The sequence below is a fragment of the Talaromyces atroroseus genome (assembly GCF_001907595.1).
Source record: "Talaromyces atroroseus strain IBT 11181 chromosome Unknown scaffold_16, whole genome shotgun sequence".
Taxonomy (NCBI): Eukaryota; Fungi; Ascomycota; class Eurotiomycetes; order Eurotiales; family Trichocomaceae; genus Talaromyces; species Talaromyces atroroseus.
The window spans coordinates 255,663-277,335 of NW_017971448.1; the positions used below are offsets into that span (position 1 = coordinate 255,663).

Genomic DNA, 21,673 nt, shown 5'->3' on the forward strand with positions numbered 1-21,673 from the left:
AACTTGCTTCCAATAAGCCTCGTTGTCGGCTTTTATTTGACTTTTCCTGGGCTAATATCTGGGTATACATACCTCTTCCGGAAAGGGGGACGAGGACACAAGCTGGCCACTCACCCATCGAGAAGGAAGAAAAGAATCCATGGGACGGTACCATGACAACTCCCTCCAGTTTCTTCAGAACCATTCTTCCCCACGGTACGAACGCATCGGTCCGGCCCGATCAATTCGCTTCAGAACTTCTGGAGCGTAAGTACCGAATTCAAAAGTCGGTCATTCGGCATTCGTCCTTGAACTGCTTCTGCCTTTACTGCTACCAAGGGTTTGCTCGCATGGAAGATCTATACCGCCACGCAGCTGATAGTGGCGAAGGCCATTCTCACATTCTCCGCGAAAACCGGAACAGGGAACCACGGGGTTTCTACAATTTCTTTCGAGAAGCCCTAAACCTGACCGAGGCGCATATCGATGACTGGACCATCTGCCACATGCGCGTTCCTGACCTCTTCGACCCAGCCGTCTTGATGGAGCTACTCAAGACTAAGAAGAACTACGAGTCTGCGATTGCCCTACAGGATGCCATTATCATGGCCACATCCTTGCGCGCCACCTGTCCAATATGCTGTCGCAGTTTTAGCCTGCACGCAACACTGAAAACGCACCTCCGAGACCATGGGTCGGAAGACCATGCGAACTTGTTGGCAGAGCCTGATGGCAGGTTTGACACTGGTCGGGTTATCACGGAAATGGTGAATTCTGCCTGGAATCCGTCTGGCAACGGCTTTCTCAAAGAGCCCCGACTGCGCAGTATGTTTTCCTTGCAGCTCTGTATCTTGTATCTTGTGTATTGGTGTTGTTGTTGTTGTTGTTGTTGTTGTTGCTGATTGATGGGTGGGCAGCCTCGACGACGATTTACGATGTGATCACCGGGGAGACCCATGTAAGAAGTATGCGTTGATGCAGCCAGCCTTGGAAGAGAAGCAATACTATCGGGATGGATATCGGCAGACTTCTTTTCTTTCTTTCTGGCATTTGAAGCGATATTCAATTGCACATCCGGTACTCTGTATATGGATAGAGCAAGACGCGACACGAAATTGACGACGGTAATGAGAGCGACGCACCTGATTTTCTTGCTTTCTGTTGGAATGGGCCGTTAGATGTAAGATATTGGTTGGTTATAATTAGTATCTACCTAGAACTGGTCTAGGAAATAATTCAAAGCTTCACTCACCGCATGAACTGCGCTCGGAGGCGGCAGAGAATAATGATAATCAGAACAGCCCGTGAACCATGTTACGTCGTCAAATTCTCAATGTAGAGTTAGAATTGCTGGGATGTCATAAATAGCGGTGCGGTGACATGTAAGTCCAGGCAGCACGAAGTACAGGGCATAGGCTTCTGTACAACGCCAGATGGCATCAAATGTGCAAGTTCGCGAACAAAAGAGGCTCGGTTAAGGTATCAACAGCTTCCTTTTGTAGGCGTCCGGAGATTTCAGCTGCTAGAAGCCTGAAACAGCTGCCAACGTCATAAGCTGACGAATCTCGCGCCGGCTAGAGCGTTTCAGGCGTTGGTGGATACGCTATTCTCTCCATATTTGGTGTGGAGAAGAATTGGTGCTAAGTAGTACAGAGTACAAAAAGAATGGATAATCTTTCAGAGGCAGGCATTGAGACTCGTCATTATCAAACGTCGACGTCCAGAGTACGGCTCACCGGTTTTCATCTGCAACGAGTTGCCGGCTGGTACCGAGTAGTACTGCTACAAAACCCAGAGAGCGGAGGTCGGAAAATGGAAATGAGATTGAGAATAAAGATGGAAATGGACCTTCTATTCTGCTTACTCGCACTATTGCTTCTCTTCCAGTCGGTGGCCGGACTGTCTTTTGGTAAGCGGAAGCTGAGCGAGCCTCCTTGCCAATCTCTCAATACTGAATCCAACAGAATTGGCCATCCCCTGGGAAACACGTCCGCGCTACGGGGAGCAGTCAGTGCTTGACAAAGGCAAGTCGGATTCTTTTTCCTACTTTTTTGAACTCTCGGGTTTCACTCAACGGGAAACCGCCGTGGATGCTGACTGTCTAGCTTAGTGCAATGCTGGTCATGTTCTGAGCCGTGCAGCCTGATGTTATGTTGCGACGATGGATATCCATTCTGTACGGATGACGAAGGGGTTTGTTATTGCAGCTCGTGAAAGATGAAAGGAATATGTACCAAGTATAAATAGGACTACCAGTACCTAATGCTATTGAACTAACTTACTACTCCGTGCATCATCGTAAGGACATTGACAGCGACAACTTGAAACAGCCGATCTTCCCGAAAACTTCCCTATGGGAACAGACTATTGAAAGATCTCCGAGTGTGAGAGCCACAAGGCTCAACCTGATACATCGCTTTTTCCTCTTTGGAAAGTCGTGAGGCTTGGGGATCACGCCCATGTGAGACTCGGCAACGGATTAAATTCAATAGTCCATCCCTGGCTGCGCACAAATCACATCCCATCGGAAATCGAACCGCGAGGGAAGAAATGGATCTTTGACGTTGAAAGGGGCAAAATGGTTCAGCTTTCGCCCGGCTTGCAGTTCCACGACCAAAATTGCAGTCAAACTAGACTCAAAATATAAGACAGCTATCCTCCGTGCCTTGTCTGTCATCCGAGGGGATGGAATGGCTATATAAGTAAGCTGCATTTTCCCCGATAGTCTTCTTTTCAAGCTTGCTTCCTAACTCGTTACCTCATCAGACTTCAGCAGTCAAATCAATCTGTCCCTTGTTTTTCAGTCTCTACCTAGTCAGTGACAACCCGTTCAAGGATGAAGTGCTCTCTTCTTTCCAGCGTGACCCTCGCCCTTGCGTTGTGTCTCACGCCTGCCTATGCTGTTTTAAACCCTGAAATTCCATCCAACCCGTTTGGTAAGTTCCATTGAACATTCCCTGCTCAACATCGCCTTCTGACACCCCGTCAAGCTATCACGAAGGACCTCGATAAAGGCGGATACTACCTCGATCTGCCAGGAACGTCCAAGCTCACGATGAGAGATGAGGGTAAGTTTCGCTTTTGCGGGATTGAATCCAACCTTCATTCACTAATGTTGTGGTCTCTTACTAGATCTCTGCTATACGTGTAGTGGTCCTTGCTCAAAGTTAAGGTGCTGCGATGGTGACAGACCGCAATGCGCCCAGCTGGATGGACACTGCCAGTGCCAGCCCAAGTCCGGCTAATCAAATCTGCTTCAATGTGTGACTAGTCGTACTCACTTAGTTAATGACCCCTAATTCAAAGATTCAAATAATGAGATGTGTGGATTCTAAAATCGCCCATCCGAATTATAATCTGAAGTAACGTGGGAAGATGCAGCAAATGCTCCCCGGGAAATTCGCGCATTCGCCGGTGATAGTATGCAACAGCTGCCTGAGGCTCTGCACATCAAGTATCGGCATAGAAAGGATAAAAGTGTCAGTATTCTTCGCCTTTACTTATTCAAGACGTTTCGGAGATTTTACTCGGAGTTAATTCACCGGTTACTTATAATGTTCGGGCTTATATACTCGCAATGTCGTTCTGGCTCTGACTTGGAAGGGCAATCAGTACATCAATGTCTTTGTCTTATGAAATTTTAGGGCTTGCACAGCCCTGGAATGCGAAGGTGGCATCCTTACTCCATCAAACGACCTCAACAACAATCCTCGTTGGAGCTCTTGTATTCTTGGTACTGGTTGGTTTCGATAGCTCTATATCCATGGACTTGAAGCATGCAACTAATCGCATAGTGACATTAGCGTGTGTTATTTCGAGCGTATCAGAACCCCTTGTCAGGATATCCAGGGCCATGGATTTCAAAATATACCGACCTTGTTGTAACATACCACTTTCTCTTGGGAAACAGACCACGCTATGTGCATGCTCTTCACCAGAAATATGGTAAGGCATAATTACTACTATTTTTATGAACACTTAATCGGGGTGCTTTCACATCCTTACTCGGTTATGTCTGAGTAGCGAGTCTTGCAACTGAGTGCTTTTCAGGTCCCGTCGTCCGAGTCAGTCCCTATGAGCTAGACATATCCGAAATTGACGCCGTCAAGGAAATTCACCGCGTCGGAGGACGATACTTGAAGTCTGATTTTTATGAGAATATCGGCCACCGAAGTCTGAAGACTCTCTTTAGCACAACTGATCCCACTCACCATGCCATCCGGCGGCGGCTGCTATCAGCTGGAATGGCGCGCAGCAATCTTGCACGCCTGGAGCCAGTGGTAATGGAGCGCGTGCGTATGACGATTCGCCGCATGTCAGAGGAACGAGCAACGCGCGGAGTGATTGACGTGTTTAAATGGTGGACCTTTATGGCCACTGATGTTATTGGAGAACTGAGCTTTGGGGAATCTTTTCGGACCTTGGATAAAGGAGAAGTGAGTGAGCATTAACCTCTTGGATTGAAGAAAAGAAGAACGAGACCCTGATTGATGCATCCCAACTAGAAAACCCAGTATATCAAAGATCTTGAAAATATTTCCTCATTTATGGCAATTCGTACGACTTTCCCTACTCTGCTTCGGTATGCCCAGTTCATACCAATCTTTCCTCTCCTGAAAAGGGTCTCGGAAGCCGGTCAACGGATGTTTCGTTATGCTCAGCAGGCTATCGGTCGATACCAAAATATGCTTGTGAACATCCCCGATCCTAAACCGACGCTCTTCACGAAGATGTTCAAAGGCGGCCCCGATGGGCTGACTGAATTCGAGATTGTGCTTGAAGCCGGTGGCTATATAGTGGCTGGCAGTGACACAACTGCTATCACATTGACATATCTCGTATGGGCAGTTTGCAAGAGACCATCGATACGTGACCAATTGGTGGCCGAGGTTGCAAGCTTGCCAGAAGATTTCAAAGAGGAAGATCTTCGCGATTTACCGTATCTTAACCAGGTAAGGTTTCCAAACCAGGAGGACACGATAGCCATAAACGCATTCTAATAGTAACTCTTGTCAATTTCTAGGTTATCCAAGAAGCTTTGCGACTGCATTCGGCCGTACCCAGTGCCTTACCACGAGCTGTTCCACCAGAAGGGGCCAGCTTGGCTGGATATCATATCCCAGGAGGTATTACAGTGTCTACGCAAGCTTATACTCTCCACCGTAGCCCGGCAATCTTCCCGGAACCAGAAAGGTAAATCATTCCACAGACCCTTGAAGGAATTTGATGTTGAGAGGTTTGAGTAAACTAATGTTGGATACAGCTTCAATCCGAGTCGATGGCAAGATCCATCCAAGGAGATGAAGAGCATGTTCATGCCTTTCGGGGGTGGCTCTCGCAGTAAGGACCCCAACTCAATACCCTTGTCTTTGACTAACGAGAGGAACCCTTCGCAGTCTGTATTGGCATGCATCTTGCATGGATGGAGTTGCTTCTGGCGACTGCCCTCTTCTTCCGCACGTTCCCTGGGGCTCGCATTTCTCAGAGTGAAGGAATGTGTGATGCAGACATGGAGGCCAAGATGTACGTGCTGGTATCATCCAGGGGTCGCCGCTGTTTGGTTGAGATTTAAGCGTGTGCTACTTTCCATTTTGTCTTGAAAATAATCCTATCTTACTGTCTTCTGAAGTTGAACGCTTTTTCTATAGTCAATCAAGTACCGAAACTGCCTAAATAGGGCACAGCTTGCAACTACATAACACAGAGAGGACCTCAGTCTCCCAAGTACTATTATCCAAGTATACAAATCATGTTGCTCAGTGCTACTCCTTCGTACTGACAATCGGCTCACTAGCATAAGCATCCACTTCTTCAGAGGCAAACTTCCTAGCACTAATTTTTCGAGCGAATAGAATATCTAGCTCTTCATATGTTCTACCTTTTGCTTCTGGAAGACGAAAGTAGGCCCATATAAAGGTCAAGAGCGCCGTGCCACCCCAAAAGAACCCGGTCTTGCCCGAGGCATTCCAGGCGGTTGGGTTCATGAAGTATGGCTCAAGAACCTGGCTCACAACGTTGACAATCTGATAAGTCACTCGAGCCACGGAGACCGTCAGACTGCGTAAACGCACTGAGGAAGTTTCAGCAACGATAGCATAGGCAATCGGTCCCACGGTGAGCGAGTACACCAGTAGCCAGAATATGCACAAGCCGGCTTCTGCCCACACGGCCCCTGTTGCGCTCGAGGCGCAATTAATGATTCCAACAATAAACAATGTCGTACATAAGATCCCCTGTCCGGTAACGTAAAGTGTGCGCCGGCCAAAGTGGGTGATCAACCACCAGGAGCAAATAGTGCCGACAAATGCGATGGCGGTATCGCCAAGGTTCAGCTGATAGGCATGGCTGGTGTTCATGCCTGCAGTTGTAAAGAAATAAGTCGGTGAGTAAGCAAATGTGCTGCCCGACAGAATCTGACCGCAAAACGCCATGCAGCAGATCTCAGTGCGGCGCAGGTCGGTTCCTCGAAAGCAATCCAAATAACTGGCCCCCTCCTCAAATGAGGACTCGATCTTAGCCGTATGCACTATCATTGCCAGTTGACCATTGATCTGGTCTTCTGTTTTGTCTCCTGCAAGGCGCCGTAAGGAGCGCTTTGCTTCTTCTAAACGATCATGTCGAACCAGATACCAGGGTGATTCTGGAGCAAAATAGCAGACGATCATCAAGGGCAGCGGCCATGCCCATTGTACTGCAAAGGGGACACGATATGACCACTGACTTTGCACATTTACTAGCCCTTCCACGACGCCGGCAGCTATAAACTGGCCAATTGCCCAGCACAGATTGACATAGATTGTGAGGTAGCCACGGAGATTGGTTGGACACACTTCTGACGCGTACGCAGGACCGACGATAGCGAAGACCCCCCATGCCAAGCCACAGAGAAGTTCACCGGCGACTAGAACTCCGTCTGAAGGCGCAAAGAAGACAATAAAAAGCAAGCCGTTTATTAAGCCGAGAGCAGTAATCATAACCCATCGATAGCCGACGACCGAAGTCAGGTAACCGTTCAATAGGCCGCCTTTTCTTGGTTAGATTTATAGCAACATAATAAGTGTGAACAGACAAGAAGAAAATGCAATTACCGAATATCGTCCCAACTGTACTAGACAGACTCAGTGCAGACTGCCAGGGCGCAGAGACCTGCCATCCCACCGAGCCCCCATAGTCATGGCCATATTTCCGGACAAATTGTGGATAGGCATAGAAATTGCCTATCAAGGATATGTCGTAGCCTTCCATGACAATCGAAAGAGAAATGAGCATGGACCACATCACGGCCTTCCGATTGGCACTGAGCGCCTGGAAGAGGGTCTGCGAGTGCTCTTCGTCTGAGGCCTGTTTGGCCTCGGTGATGGCGCCGCTGCCGAGGGTGGTCTCTACATGAGTGGCCGCGGACTTTTCGAGGTTGAATTCGGACGAGGCCATAGTGACAGTCCACTATTAAAGAGCGTTATGGCCTGTAAGAAGGGGGAGAAAAAAAAATAAAATCCTGGTGCATATGCCGATCAAAAGAAGGCCGGGATGGGGCGGAGGACATGTGTTATATACGCCATATCTCCGGAACAGTGCCGCCTGAATAAGACAGCAGGAGGATGGAGGACAACATGGATAATTTGCGTGTGGCAGATGATTATTGTCCAATGAAGTAGCAGATTTACGTCAAATGCAGGCCTCCACTAGCATGCGGAGAGCATGGAGTTTACCCCGGAATGTGGAGAGGGCCGGGCTAGAACCGTGGATGATAGAGATAGCTTTTTCCGGGGTTGTTCATTTAGGATAATTGTGCTATTTAGCCTGTACACGCATGCATTTACGTGGAGGCAGCGAAGCTTGAGCGGTATTGGTGGAGTTGCTTTTTGCCGGGCAAGGGGCGACATTCCGCGGTTATGGCTATTATTGCTATTAGCGGATGGAGGACGTTGAAATATAGCCGGATCCCAATTGACCATAAGCCTGCAATTGTTCGACGCATTCTCGAAGGAGCTAGGTAGGTAGCTCGCAAGTAGCAGGCTTCGAGGTTCTTCGGCGTCAGAATCATGCAGAACCTGGGTAAAACCCACGGACAGCAACAGCCACTATCAATGTATCACAACGTCAAACATTCGGTCGAGATGTCGCTGGAAATGACGAATCAAGCAATATCACGTGGTAGCTGAAAGTGTAGTTATCGGCGAATTCCTTCCCACATCAAATCCTCGAACACGCGCCGGGAAAGCACAACAAACGCTCCTCAAGTCAGGGCATCACAATAGTTCGCCAGCTTTCGGAGGAGAGTGAAAATACAGTCATCAGTTTCGAGTAAAACGGGCGGAAGGGGCTTCGCTCTCGGTGCGGAACTACTGCTGCAGAGCGCGTTTGAAGACTGAAAATCTCGCTAAACGATGGAACCAGAGGCCAACCCGATAAAAGTGCGCCTTGCTGTCGCATCCGACTTGCCATTTTTACCGGCTATAGAGGAGTCTGCTTCGAAAGTATTTGAGACAATTCCGGATCTGTCTTTTATTGCAGCAGATCCGCCTCTTTCTACCGAGACGCACCGCTCCTTTTTATCGGCGAACCACCTCTGGGTCGCCACGTCTGACGATGTACCCGTCGCATTTTTAGCCGCGAAATGCATAGATTCTGTGACAGAAAACAGTAACAGCCATCTATACATTGTCGAGTGTTCGGTTCATTCTTCGTGTCAGAGACGTGGAATCGCAAGTGGGCTGTTTGCATTGGTTGAGTCGTACGCTCGGAAGCAAGGGTTTTCCTGCTTGACACTGGTGACTTTTCTGGATATCCCGTGGAATGGACGTTTCTACCACAAGCTCGGATTTGAGGAAGCCGATGCACAGGCCGTGGGAGACGCGTACGTGAACATTTTGACTGAAGAAATTGATCAATGGAAGGAGTGGAAGCCGGAACGATGGAGAAGAGGAGTTATGGTTCGGAGATTACAATAAATGTTGGATCCGTCTTCCACGAAGTATACATTCGAGTGTATTATTACTTGACCAGTCTTTTCAGACGATAAAAATCGTATCTTTTCAGACAACATTGTTACTAAACTTCTATCGAACTCGTTGCTGATGTGATGTTGCTGGTTCCAGCAAAGAACAAACATCGTAGAAAGGCCCACCTTCTGCTTGGGAAACATTCCCCTGGCGCAAAAAGCAGTTAATGCCTTACTGCGCTAAGGTTCATAGACTTGCGCAAAATCCCAACTGTAAGTGGACGGATACCTTTGCCGTTTTGACTAGCAGTACAGAGTAACGTGGAGACGCATTGCCAGGTGTGGACCTCTTCAAAAGAAAGATATGACCCAGGCCTAGATGGTCGTTCACTAGTCGTTACATCTTGGAAGACTTTCGGACTCGGCATGTGACAGGTCACAATTGGAGTTCCGTGCCTCTAGACGTCGGGGAAATCGATTATCCCATAGAGTTTGGATTCTGCAAAGGAAGTAGACACTAGACAGGGATCAGAAAGTACATAGAAACATTCGCACGCAAACAAAACTGCGTATTTCTGAGTAAAGTCGACCCAGCTACGGCATATCGGATAGTACCAAGTAGTAGTATATGACCCCTCAGGCCACCGCATAGCCATAGATCGACACTGATCCGTCTGTATTATGTAGGGTCAAATCGGTTTAGCCTAGCTGGGGCGTTACTGAACCCTATCGGGAAAAAGCATGCAAAGCAGACCGAAAGAGGACTGTTAAATGTTTTGTCATGTGTAGTTGCTTTTTTCTTCACCGCATTTGACCAGTCACCACAGTCGCGGTTTGTTCTTTTCGTCGTCTGCAGAATGGAACAGAAGAAAGCCCGGATCTTGACCTCGCTGATTGCCTCAGCGAAGTCTAGTGACCTGTACCTAGGTAGGATATAGTGTTTAGTATAAACATTTAGCGGTGTACCTAATATTGTATGCTGCCCACTCCTCGGATCGGACCGGCCGGGGCGTTGCAGCGATCGATGCAATCGTAGTTCATTCACTTAGCAGCAGCCAACTACGTAGAGATACAGGGCAACTAGTTAGTTACTTGAAGCTATTTAACCTCCTGCCTAACTAAGTAGTAAGTGCTAGACACAATTCAGGCCTCAGGCAGCAGCCCCTCGCTGTGATTGGCCGAGAAGCGCGGGCCTGAGGCTAGGCACCGGAACGCGGGAATACAGAGCCGCCGAGGGCTCCGGGCGCGCTGATTGGCCCGCAGCGTCTCAGTCGTCTTTTTCGCTCTCCCTCCGACCTTCTTCGTTTGGTCGTCCGTTCGTCCGTTCCCTCGCTCGCACTACAATTGTCATCATTGCTATCATCATCATCTACTTCAGGTTGTCATACTACCTCTACGACTCGTAGCTCTGCACGCTCGAGCATCAAGCAAGTAATCTGCCGGTCTTACCGCCTTCTGCCGCCTGCCCTACCAGTGCTTTGCTTTTCCCCCTCTCCAGCATCTCACGACGAGCCACGCCCTGCTCTCAGTCTCCAACGCCTCGTTCGTTTCCACGCCACGCGCCCATCGACTCTTCCTTAATGTCCGGACGGCGCATGGGAGTCTGAAAATTGACGCGGGCGACTGGTCGTCAGTCTGATGGCGTCTCGTATCGAGTCGCCGTCCTGCTGATTGAAAATGGATAACCCTGTCACATTCACCCCCGATGTCTCGTCTCAATCTTCCCGTCGCACCCTCTCATCCATGCCTGCCTCTGACGCAACCCCCGCCGGCTTTAACTTCATAACGGTCGACCCGTCTTCGCGAACAGAAAGTTCCTCCAGCCGAACTCTTATCCGTGCAAATGCCGGACGTTATATTTGGAAACGCCGCAAGGCCGGCTCCAAAGAAACCGGCAGAGCAAAGCCATATGAAAGACCGGGCCAACAACCCCCGGCTCCTCTGTCAAGTCCGCCCGAAAATACTGGAGTAACCGCAAAGCCAGACCCCGATTCCAAGGAGATATTACCGACGAATGGGGAGGAAGAGGCGGAAAATGAAAACGCTGTCGTATTGCTCAAACGTGAACCCTCGTCGGAATCCGGTGGCTTGTCGGCTTCGCTTAGTCATGGACTAAAAAGCCCAATGATGACTTTCTTCGGGACTGAAATACCAGAAGACATTGTCCGCCGGACAATTAAATACTGTAGGTCTTTATTTTCATTTCATACTTCGCTTGTCCGTGACTGACACTTGCGTTCTAGCTGCCTCCGTTGTCATGACCAAGATGTTGCCCCAGGACACTAGCCCGGAATCACCAAAAATATCAGATATCTGGCTTTCAAGCGCGCTGCGCAGTCCTGCTCTGTTGTCCGCTTTCTTATATGGCACACTTAGCCACGAATTTGTGCTCGAACGTATGCAGAGCGGCACGCCATCGAGGGAAAGGCGGCAGAAATTGCTACAGATTATGGTTGCCGAGAACGAATCGATTCGCAGAATCAACCAGGCTTTGCAGGATCCCGCGTCGCAAAAGACCGACGAACTGTTGATGGCGGTGTTTTTCATGGGATACAGTCGTTATGATGAAGCGATTTTTTCACCCGGTCGTGACCCACACAAGTCTCCCCTGAATGACATTCAGTGGGCGAACATCTACTCTTACCTCGATTATGATGAGGTCCATGTGATGGGCCTTATACGGTTGCTCGAGATTCGTGGTGGAATCGATGCTATCAGATTAAACGGTTTGGCTGAGATGATGTCTCTCGCAACGATCATGTTTTCGTCAAAATTCATACGAAAGCCACTCTTCCCTTATGTCCCGATTATCAAGACCAACGGACGACACCGGCAGCCAGACTGGCCTCACCCTATCCAGTATCTTCTGGAGATGTACAAAGGAGGCGACTACTCCAAGATGGATGAACTTGGTCTTCCGAGTGAACTAATCACACTCTTCAAGGATATGTACAGCTACAACGCTGTCATCGAACTCTACATGCAAGGCATTTTCACAGGCTCTTTTGTTAGTTCTGATGCACCCATAATGGCCGATCGCCGCAACTCCATCCAACACCGAGCGCTATCCTTGCCGTCTGCTGACGAAATTGGCATGAGCTCCGAATGCCCCACGTATGAGCCATTGAGGCTCGCAACGCTTATCTACTGTCTACTTACCATATTTCCGCTTGTACCCATAATGGCGCCTTATTCTCAGCTGACCATGCAACTACGACAAGCTTTGTTCACTCAATCTCTGCCTCGAGCCTGGAAGAGCGTTCCCGAGCTTTTCATCTGGACTCTAGTTGTTGGCGGCATAGCTTCGACCAAACCTGAAACTGTTACCTGGTTCGCTGCCATGTTAAACCAGGTTTCCACCGCTACCAATCTCTCGACCTGGCCAGAAGTTAAAAAAATCCTCAAGTCTGTCCTTTGGCTCAGCACCATATGCGATGAAAAGGCCGAGGAATTATGGAGGAAGGCCGACGGTCTTCGTGCTCAGGTCCGGCGTCATCAGGAGCAGCAGCAACGTCAACTGCATGAGGTACCTGTGCGGTTAAGAGCGGAGTCGGCAGGTTGATGTCTCTTCTTTTTTTTTATTTGCCGGTCAATTCCTTGTACGGTTCTGTTTCTGCTTTACCCATCTTTTGCAACTTTGTTGTTTATATATATGGACATATATATTTGGAGTCCGGGCAAAATACCCAAATGTGATGAATGGAAATGACGTGTATTTCAACTTTATTCTGTTTTGTTTTGTTTTGTTTTTTTTCTCTGTTTTATTTCCTTCTCTTTTATTTTGTCAGCTCAGGATCGGGTTTCACGACGGACATAATATTTCGTGCTCTACATGTTGATATCAATGATATCAAGGTACCTGTCACTAAGGTTGAATGGACATCGGATAAATTACCTATCTACACGTGCTTGCATATAACAAATGGCAAGACAAGCGTTCATATATCAAACAACGATGCACAGTAGTCACCGAATAGTCTAGCTATATCTATATCATCGAGACATTGCTAAGCTACACCACCTTATCATATGCATGCATTGCCTGATCTGCCGGTTACACTCTGATATCAGTAGCTGTGGAACCTCGCAGAGCCTAACCCCTCTGCTTGCGTGCGAGGAGAATGTGTAACATAAAGGCTTTGTGTGGTTAAGATCACCTGGGAAGAATTCCAATATTGCCTAATTTGGAGATTACTTGCAAGGGGCCAATCAGCCTTTGGCACAAGAATTCTGTCTTGCGTGATTGGAATTCAGCTTCACCTCAGTTAAGAATCTCGTTCTTTTTAGTGGAGGAAGTTGTCTTAAAGCAAAGCATTGACTCTTGGACCACTTGATGATTTATTTCTCTTTTCCCTGGCCAAGTGCTTTCTTCGGCTCTTGCGGCGTATGAAGACCCAGCATGGAACATCCAACGAATAAAGACGATAATTTACTCATTATCGACGAAAAGCTGTCAGCACCAGCGCATCTAAATGTCGACAAGGATGCGTTTGAGAATCCTCTCTCCCCTTCTTCCTCCACGTCGTCACCGTTGGGTGTTCTAGCCCTCGTCTCCACCACCGAAACTCACCACCCAGTTCACTGGCCAGCATGGAGAAAATGGCTCGTCATAACAGTTTACTGCCTTTTGCAGGTCATCGTACTGGCGCTCTCGACATCGTACGTTAGCACCCAAACGCCACTTCAGGAGAAATTTGGCAGTTCGACGCAGGTCATTGCGCTGGGTCAGTCTATGTTCATTATCGGGAACGCTGTTGGACCGTTGTTCTTGGGCCCATTGAGCGATATTAGTGGACGGAAGTGGGTTTATGTAGGAGGGACTGCCATATTTGGGCTGTGCCAAATTGTGTGATTCACCTTTATTTCCCCCTGTTATCTCGTGAGGTAATAAAAGTTGATGGCGGAATGGCCGTATAGGGATGCGCTCTTGCTACTGACATGCCCATGATGATCATCTTCATGCTATTGTCAGGAATTGCCGGCAGTACAGCTATCTCGAATGTTGCTGGCACCATTACCGACCTCTTCGGTGATGCAGACAACACCGGTCAGCCACTGGGGCTATTCGCTGTATCGGCGAACACTGGATCGAGCATAGGCAGTGTGATTGGTGAATTGATCATCGAGAATCCACGTTTAGGGTTGAGCTGGGTTTTCTGGATCAAGTAAGTACTTCTTCTCTCTTGCTTTAAACAATAAGATCAGGCAAGGGCCCGCGCGTATCATTCCATGCTGACTAGATAGCGTGATCCTGGCCGGTGGTATGGTCTTGATCATGACCTTCGTGCCGGAGACGTTGCCTCGTGTGGTGATTTCTCGAGGGTTACGAGAGTCCCAGGCACAGACAAAACAGGTAGGGGCCGATGGAATGGAAAACTGGATAGCGCAGTCACACATCGCCATTATCAAGGAGACGCGCTTCGTCGCCACTATGGCGTTCAGGATTTTGTTCACTGAACCCACCGTCCTATGTCTGGGGCTCTTCAACGGGTACATCTACGGACTGCTCTTTTTATACCTTTATGGCATATTTGATGTCTTTGTTGTGAATAATCATCTCTCGTATGCACATACTCCCGTTTATTTCAGAGCTGCCTTGAGTGTACTTACCGATACCCAACAGAGTGATCGGTGCCAATTTGACATACCTCAACCTAATTGTGGCTGTTGTCATCATGTTCATCGTCTTCGTTCCTATACAAACAACTTTATATAAGCGAGATCGACTGAAGAACGGCGCTGGGCGACCCGAGGCACGATTCTTGATATCCCTCTTTACTGTTTGGGGGTTTCCCATCTCGCTGTTCTGGTTTGCGTTTACTTCCAGCGGAAACGTCTCTTTTTGGTGCCCAGTCGTCGCTGGAGCTGTGATGGGTGTCGTTAATCCGCTACTATGGTTGAATATCATAAACTATATCACAGACAGTTATCAGAATGTGGCAGGAAGCGCAGTTGCGGCTTTTCTAATACCAAGTCAGATGGTTGCAGCGGCATGTGTACATATAGGTATGTTCTTTTATGCTAGCGCTAATAGAAATGGCACATGTCAATTACGTACCATGTGCTCTTTCAGTCCTTGGTTCTTCAGTTTCTGACAGGTTTCCCCGGCAAATTGTATAGGTATCGTCATGTTTGACAATCTGAGCCCGAAATGGGCATTCTTGATATTGGGTTTTGTATCGTTCGGTGTGGTAGCATCAGTGTACGTGTTCTACTTCTGGGGATCAGGGCTGAGGAGGAGGTCCAGGTTGGCGATGGATCCGAGTTTGTAATCGAGTGTCATTTATTCGCTGCGTATGAACGCTCACATGTGATACTATACTACTGTGACACAAGACCCGTACATTTTGCTTTTCGGGGTCAATGCTCTTGTACAACATTTATGAGTAGATGCATGGTACTCCTTGGTAGAAAACAGACGCCCGTAGACATTAACAGGAAGACATATGTGCCCTCTTTGTCTATGCGTAGATCCAGATCCAGCTGTATACGAAATATGCTCAGCATCTACTAGTGAGCGTAAAGCAGCTCCCATCTGACCTTCGTTTCAAGTGTAAACAGACATCCTAGAGTACAGAAAGCGGGGGAATGCTCCAGCCATCATCCATTTCTGATCATATATGGGCCGAAGCATGCCAGTTCCCGGAACCTGGAAACCATAATACACACTAATGCATGGCAAGACAATGTTAAGGAAATATACGAGACTCTTTCGGGAATACCAGAATCGACTCAGATCTAAAATTTAAAGGACATATTGCTCCTTCTTGATCTCGGATATCCCGAGACATCTCACTCTTTTAAGTCCAAGTTATGACCGTTTGTAAAAGATCTTTACTTGCAAGGGTAGAAAGCCGCGGACTGTCATTACGCATGAACTAGTAGCATTGACCTACCATTCTGTGTACAAGCGAGCGAACGAGATATGAATCTTATCAAAGTTGAATCCGCGCACATAGCAACTACTCAGCATGAGAACCATGTTGACTTGGCTCTCACAAAAAACCACGACGCTGCTGAACTGGGCCAGTCAGCGACTGATCGGTAAGTCTGAATATCAAATCATATCGTTTCAATCCCCTGATGAATAAAAACAGCTATGGCCGGCCTTTGATTCAGTTCGATCCCGTTGCCGAGAAACGTCTGGTCAGGAAATTTGATCTATACATCATTCCAACTGTTTCCCTGTTGTATCTCTTCTGCTTTATTGATCGCGCCAACATCGGCAACGCTAGACTTGCTGGCTTTGAGGAGGACCTTGGCTTGGAAGGGAATGACTACAACATAGTGTTGTCCGTTTTCTTCTCCTCGTATATTCTATTCGAAATCCCGTCAAACATTGCGTGCAAATGGATCGGGCCTGGCAAGTTCATTCCTGCATTGACCTTGGGGTTCGGCATCTGTAGCCTAGGAACGGCGTTTGTGCACAATATTCACTCTGCTTGTGGAGTTAGGTTTCTGCTGGGCATCTTTGAGTCGGGTCTATTGCCTGGAATTGCATATTACATGTCGAGATGGTACCGGCGCAGCGAACTCGTGTTTCGATTATCAACGTATATCGTCATGGCTCCCCTGGCCGGTGCATTTGGTGGTTTGCTTGCGTCAGGTATCCTTAGGCTTCACTCTCTTGGAAGTCTGCGTACATGGCGCATGATCTTTGTCATTGAAGGTGTTATTACTTGTGGTCTCGCTCTCGTTGCTTTCTTCACCATGACAGATCGTCCATCATCTGCGCGCTGGCTCAAAGATGAAGAGAGACACCTGGCCATTGCACGGCTCAGATCCGAGCGCGTAGGCACCACAGAAGTTCTTGAGAAACTAGATACTAAAAAAGTGTTACGAGGCATCTTCTCGCCCGTGACACTAACTACCGGGTTCATCTTCCTGCTAAACAACATTACCGTGCAGGGATTGGCAGTCTTCGCACCAACTATCGTACGGACAATCTACCCTCATAGCAGCGTTATCTCGCAACAACTGCACACCGTGCCTCCATACGTTGTCGGCGCATGCTTCACCCTCTTCTTCCCCTATCTAAGCTGGAGAATGGACCGGCACATGATGTTCTTCATACTCTCATCTCCACTTATGATTGTAGGCTACATCATGTTCCTTGCATCGGAGAACCCTCGTGTCCACTACGGTGCGAGTTTCCTCGTTGCCGCAGGCGCTTTCTCCTTCGGCGCGCTCTGCAACGCCAATGCTTCGGCTAATGTGATATCTGACACTTCCCGTTCTTCCGCTATTGGCACTACAGTCATGCTCGGAAACATCGGAGGTTTGATCAGCACATGGAGTTATTTGGCCTTTGATGCCCCCGGATACCATATTGGGAATGGGTTGAATCTGGCATGTGCGAGTGCTACCTTTCTGCTGAGCATCGGTCTATTGATGTGGATGAAGTGGGATAATGCAAAGCGAGAGACGATGGACGTGGATTTGCATGTAGAAGGAAAATCTTTGGGGGAGATACAAGCCATGGATTGGCGAAATCCAGCTTGGAGGTGGAGATATTAGGGGTGAGTAGTTAGACTTGGAAGCTACCTTGGTCTCTAAGTTGCCTCCAGGATCGGCCTATTGCATATCTAGGATGAGAGGGCGAACTAGGCATGTCCATATAACGTAGTAGTAAGTGAAATGACATGTCGAATTTAGGATTTGCTATGCTCGGATTGAAGTCAACATCACCATTCGATCATTATCTGACATTTTCTAGCCCTCTTAGAGCCTTAGACAACAACTTTTAACTTCAGGATTGAAAATCTTTCTGTCCAATACTGCGAAGCATGTGTGTATATATGTGCCTTTTATCGATCTTAATCACTCTGCGAAATTGCCGAACATGAAACGACGGCGTCAGGTACCCACAGTAAGCCAAACCTAAGCCACCTGCGCATGGGGATGGTTACAACTGGCTCGAATCAAAAATAAGAGTAGGCGAGGCTTTTGTCCCCCACCTGACATTCAAAATAGCGGCTTGACTAGCTTATTATTCATTGGAGCTTTCTACCAGTGAGCGGCGTAAGGTGGTATCTCGCTAACCCAGTATAGATCCCAGGCCCCAGTAGCTAGAGATATAAGGATTAGTTAGTTATGGCCTTGAATAAAATAATCAAGTAAGAAATTGAGACAGAGGAACAGCAAGCAACATGCCAAACCAGGCAGTGCAGTTCAAATGCCCAGACATATCCTAGCCACGATGATACATTAAGGAACGCTTGCAACAAAAATGTAGCAGTAAGACGTCAGAATGTCGCCGATTGTGGGAATTCTTTGCGAGCCCCAGTCTTAGGCCCAGTCTTGGGGACCAGGATAGACTTCTCTAGTAGGGCCTGTCAAGATGGGGCTGATACTATCGATTCTGAACTATATAGGTAGACCGCAGAGCCTTTGAAATTGATAAGAAACCATCGCCATTTTATTGAAGAATATCAGACATAGGGGGCAGTAAAGTACAATGCTTGCCACAGTCTTCTTCTCTCTCCTAGCCCTCACTGGCCGCTCGGCCAGTAAGGCCGTGTTTGCGCATTACATGGTACGTCTGACGAGCTTCATAAAAAAAGAAAAAAAAAAAAAAAGGCCTGTACTAAATACAAGTGTTATCCTATCAGGTTGGGTCAATGAACAGCAGTGAAGCTGCCCAAGATGTCACCGATGCTATCGCGGCTGGCTTCGATGGATTTGCACTCAACACGCATTCCATCAGCAGCTCTGATACATGGAACACAGATGCAATCACTTACCTCTTGGACGCAGCTGAGGGGACATCCTTCAAAATGTTCCTTTCTTTTGACATGTCGTGGGGACTCGATGTCTCTGGTCTCCCAGCATTTTTGCTGCAATTCTCCAATCATTCCCAATATTACACTACCGACGATGGCAGACCATGGGTGAGCACATACGACGGCGGTACCACCGATAACTCCGAGTGGGAGTCTTCCTTCTACCAGCCTCTCGTAGACGAAGGCGTCACTCCATTTTTCGTGCCTGATTTCGATGACTGGTCCGGCTATCCCACTGGCTTCTTTGACACCTTCACCGTTGTAGATGGCGCTTTCAGCTGGGAGAGCGCTTGGCCTAGCGCAGGCACGACACCGGCAAATGTCAGTGATAGCGTAGATTCCACCATGGTGGAAGATGCACATGCCGCTGGAAAGATATACATGATGCGTAAGTCTATCTCTCGTATCCAATATCCGTATCTTGAAGCTGACATGATCCAAAGCACTCTCCACGTTTCAATTCAAATACCTTGGCTCCGGCCAAGACTGGTACCGCATCGGCGAGACCAACCTCCCAGAACGCATGGCACAGATCCTCTCCCTTCAACCAGACTACGTCGAGGTGATCACATGGAATGACGCCGGCGAGTCGCACTATGTCGGCAATTTCTGGCCGCAACAGATCGCCGGCACTGACGAGGGTGACTACGCCGATGGTTTCGACCACACGGGCTGGCAGCAGGTCATCAAGCCGTTTATCACTGCATTCAAGAACAATGCCACAGATGTCTCGCAAATTTCGAGCGATAGTCCCGTTGGCACGTTCTGGTACCGCACACTCCTGACAAGTGCTAGTTGCTCTAGCACGATTTCGAATTACCAGGAGGCAGAAGACGCAGTTAACTATGCTGTGGTCCTGCCGTCTGACGACTACACGATCGAAGTGTATAGCAACGATCAGCTCATCGGCAGCTTTTCCGGCGTGGCTGGTCTTAACTATGACTCTGTGCCGGGTTTGCAGGAGGGCAGTGGACAGAGCATCCAGATCTTGGATGGTAGCGGTAATGTCGTTGCATCGGCCAACGGAACCAAGGATGTCCTGTCGGAGAGCTCGGATTCTTCAATGTGCAACTGGAACTATGAAGTTGTTGGGTTGTCATAATGGCGGCCGCGAATCTTTAGCTTAAAGTACTCTCTGTAGTCTTAGTTGGAGGAATTAATAGGCTCAATGTATGGGTGTAGTATTTAAATTGAACAAAGATGATGCCATATGATTTCTATTTTACTTCTAAGTATGCTTGTATAGAAAAAAAGGCAATTCATTTTTGTATACATCATTTTTTAAGACGCGAGAGACGTAACCAGAAGCACGGGAATATAACGAAAAACGACTATAGAAACTGTACAAAGGACGGGGAGGTTCTGGATCATATAGGATCGTGAGTAAAAATAGTTGATTTGCCTCTAGACAAATCAGTGTCAAAATCAGGGTGAGTTGTGTGAGAATTGACAATTTGCGACATGTTGCGAGTTCCGAAAACCAAGCTTTGCAGGATGTCGCATCGACAACAGAGACCCATCGAATTTTAAGGAGAGAAATGAATAAATAAATATTAGACAATAGCGTATTTGGTCGCTACTCTAAACAGAAAAGTCAAAAAAAAAAATTAACAAAGTCAAGCAATACTTGTGACATTTTTATGTGAGAGATCTCTGTCTTAGCCACTAGATAAGGGCCAAAACAGCGAGAGCACCAGCAAAAGCACCGGCTGTGCCAACCTTGGCAACCGAGGCACCGCCAGTATACTCAGGGCTGACTGCGGAAGTAGTAGTTGAGCCGGGCTTAGATGTGGAGGAGAAGCCGCTCGAGGCAGGCACAGTTGGACCGACTGGAGCAGGGCCAGTGGAAGTCGTTCCCTGTGGGTAGGGAGGAACCACGGAGCTAGTTTCAACAGGCGAGACAGAGCTTGGGACAGGAGCAGGAGCACCAGAAGAGACCTCGCTAACAGGGCTTGTGCCCGCTGGGACTGGGACAACAGTGGTAGTCTCACCAGTAGGGACAACAGTAGCGGTAGCAGTACCAGTTGGCTCAGCGGGAGCGGAAGCGGGGGTGGAGGTTGAAACGGCAGTCACGGTAATAGTGCTAGTACCTGTCACCGGGAAAGTAATAGTTGAGCTGCCACTGGTGGAGGTGCTGTAGGTCACTATGGAAAAAGTCAGTACAAAATGCATTACGGTAAGATCTGCCAGTAAGCCTTACCAGGGCAAGTTGTTGTCGTGTACGTGAGAGTGACAAGAACTGGCGTGGGAACAACTGTAGGCGCAGCCGAGGAGGTTTGTGGTTGGCAAACTTCCTTGGTGCAGGTGACGGTCTCGGTTACCACAATGCTGCTGGTCTCGGTGACAGGCTGAGTAATAGTGCTGCTACCAGAAGTGAACGTGGTAGTGTGAACTGGCATAAGAGTTAGAAACAACTTAGGAAATTGAGTGAGGTGAAAAAGATTATATACCTGGGCAGGTGGTCGTGGTGTAGGTCTGGGTTCTTGTGACCACCGATTCAGATGAAGTCTCAGTGGCTTCAGCCGATGTCGCGGGAACTGGGACAACCGTAATAGTAGAAGCAGGGGCAGTGGTTGCAGCAGGGACAGTTGAGGTGGCAGTGTGAGGCTGGCACACTTCCTTGGTGCAAGTGACTGTGGCTGTGACTACGATAGTGCTAGTTCCAGTATACGCTGAGGTAATAGTGCTGCTTCCAGATGTGTACGTAGAAGTTCCCACTATGCAAAAATTAGCGATGAGCGTAACAGTGATTTTTAGATATCTTAGGCTTACCTGGGCAGGTAGTTGTAGTGTAGGTAACAGTCTTAGTGGTGACGGACTCCGAAGTCGGCACAGATGTAGTCTCCGTAGCGCCAACTGAGCTTGGAACGGAAGCCGGTACAGATGTAGTCTCCGTAGCACCAACTGAGCTTGGAACGGAGGCTGGTACAGATGTAGTCTCCGTAGCACCAACTGAGCTTGGAACGGAGGC

At 48.2% G+C, this 21,673-nt stretch overlaps 7 protein-coding genes across 7 annotated transcripts in view; 5 read left to right on the forward strand and 2 right to left on the reverse strand.

Moving 5' to 3' along the window:
- Positions 1-152: 152 nt before the first annotated feature.
- On the forward strand, positions 153-1,756 carry UA08_08833 (hypothetical protein; the record flags this gene model as incomplete). Its single annotated transcript, XM_020263876.1, has 6 exons — positions 153-246; positions 319-804; positions 897-937; positions 1,076-1,159; positions 1,348-1,361; positions 1,633-1,756. 6 exons carry the CDS (start codon positions 153-155, stop codon positions 1,754-1,756), a joined length of 843 nt encoding a protein of 280 aa, XP_020115927.1.
- A 1,059-nt stretch (positions 1,757-2,815) lies between these two features.
- UA08_08834 (hypothetical protein) lies at positions 2,816-5,551 on the forward strand (the record flags this gene model as incomplete). Its single annotated transcript, XM_020263877.1, has 9 exons — positions 2,816-2,915; positions 2,970-3,047; positions 3,361-3,458; positions 3,918-3,924; positions 4,030-4,415; positions 4,485-4,931; positions 5,003-5,172; positions 5,243-5,319; positions 5,376-5,551. 9 exons carry the CDS (start codon positions 2,816-2,818, stop codon positions 5,549-5,551), a joined length of 1,539 nt encoding a protein of 512 aa, XP_020115926.1.
- A 190-nt stretch (positions 5,552-5,741) lies between these two features.
- On the reverse strand, positions 5,742-7,410 carry UA08_08835 (hypothetical protein; the record flags this gene model as incomplete). The annotated part of the gene is made up of 2 exons (XM_020263878.1): positions 5,742-7,003; positions 7,068-7,410. 2 exons carry the CDS (start codon positions 7,408-7,410, stop codon positions 5,742-5,744), a joined length of 1,605 nt encoding a protein of 534 aa, XP_020115929.1.
- A 3,187-nt stretch (positions 7,411-10,597) lies between these two features.
- On the forward strand, positions 10,598-12,482 carry UA08_08836 (hypothetical protein; the record flags this gene model as incomplete). The annotated part of the gene is made up of 2 exons (XM_020263879.1): positions 10,598-11,105; positions 11,164-12,482. The coding sequence occupies 2 exons, from the start codon at positions 10,598-10,600 to the stop codon at positions 12,480-12,482; spliced, it is 1,827 nt and encodes a 608-aa protein (XP_020115928.1).
- An 837-nt stretch (positions 12,483-13,319) lies between these two features.
- On the forward strand, positions 13,320-17,437 carry UA08_08837 (hypothetical protein; the record flags this gene model as incomplete). The annotated part of the gene is made up of 7 exons (XM_020263880.1): positions 13,320-13,730; positions 13,838-14,085; positions 14,165-14,482; positions 14,544-14,926; positions 15,041-15,122; positions 15,803-15,964; positions 16,018-17,437. 7 exons carry the CDS (start codon positions 13,320-13,322, stop codon positions 17,435-17,437), a joined length of 3,024 nt encoding a protein of 1,007 aa, XP_020115921.1.
- Positions 17,438-18,377: 940 nt separating this feature from the next.
- UA08_08838 (hypothetical protein) lies at positions 18,378-19,804 on the forward strand (the record flags this gene model as incomplete). Its single annotated transcript, XM_020263882.1, has 3 exons — positions 18,378-18,455; positions 18,532-19,090; positions 19,146-19,804. 3 exons carry the CDS (start codon positions 18,378-18,380, stop codon positions 19,802-19,804), a joined length of 1,296 nt encoding a protein of 431 aa, XP_020115920.1.
- Positions 19,805-20,367: 563 nt separating this feature from the next.
- Positions 20,368-21,673, reverse strand: part of UA08_08839 (hypothetical protein) — a gene marked incomplete at both ends in the record, with an annotated part of 3,774 nt that continues 2,468 nt past the window's right edge. The window contains 4 exons of the mRNA XM_020263883.1: positions 20,368-20,846; positions 20,903-21,094; positions 21,153-21,419; positions 21,475-21,624. Coding sequence (XP_020115999.1) covers positions 20,368-20,846; positions 20,903-21,094; positions 21,153-21,419; positions 21,475-21,624 — 1,088 coding nt within the window. The remainder of the gene's footprint in view (positions 20,847-20,902; positions 21,095-21,152; positions 21,420-21,474; positions 21,625-21,673) is intronic.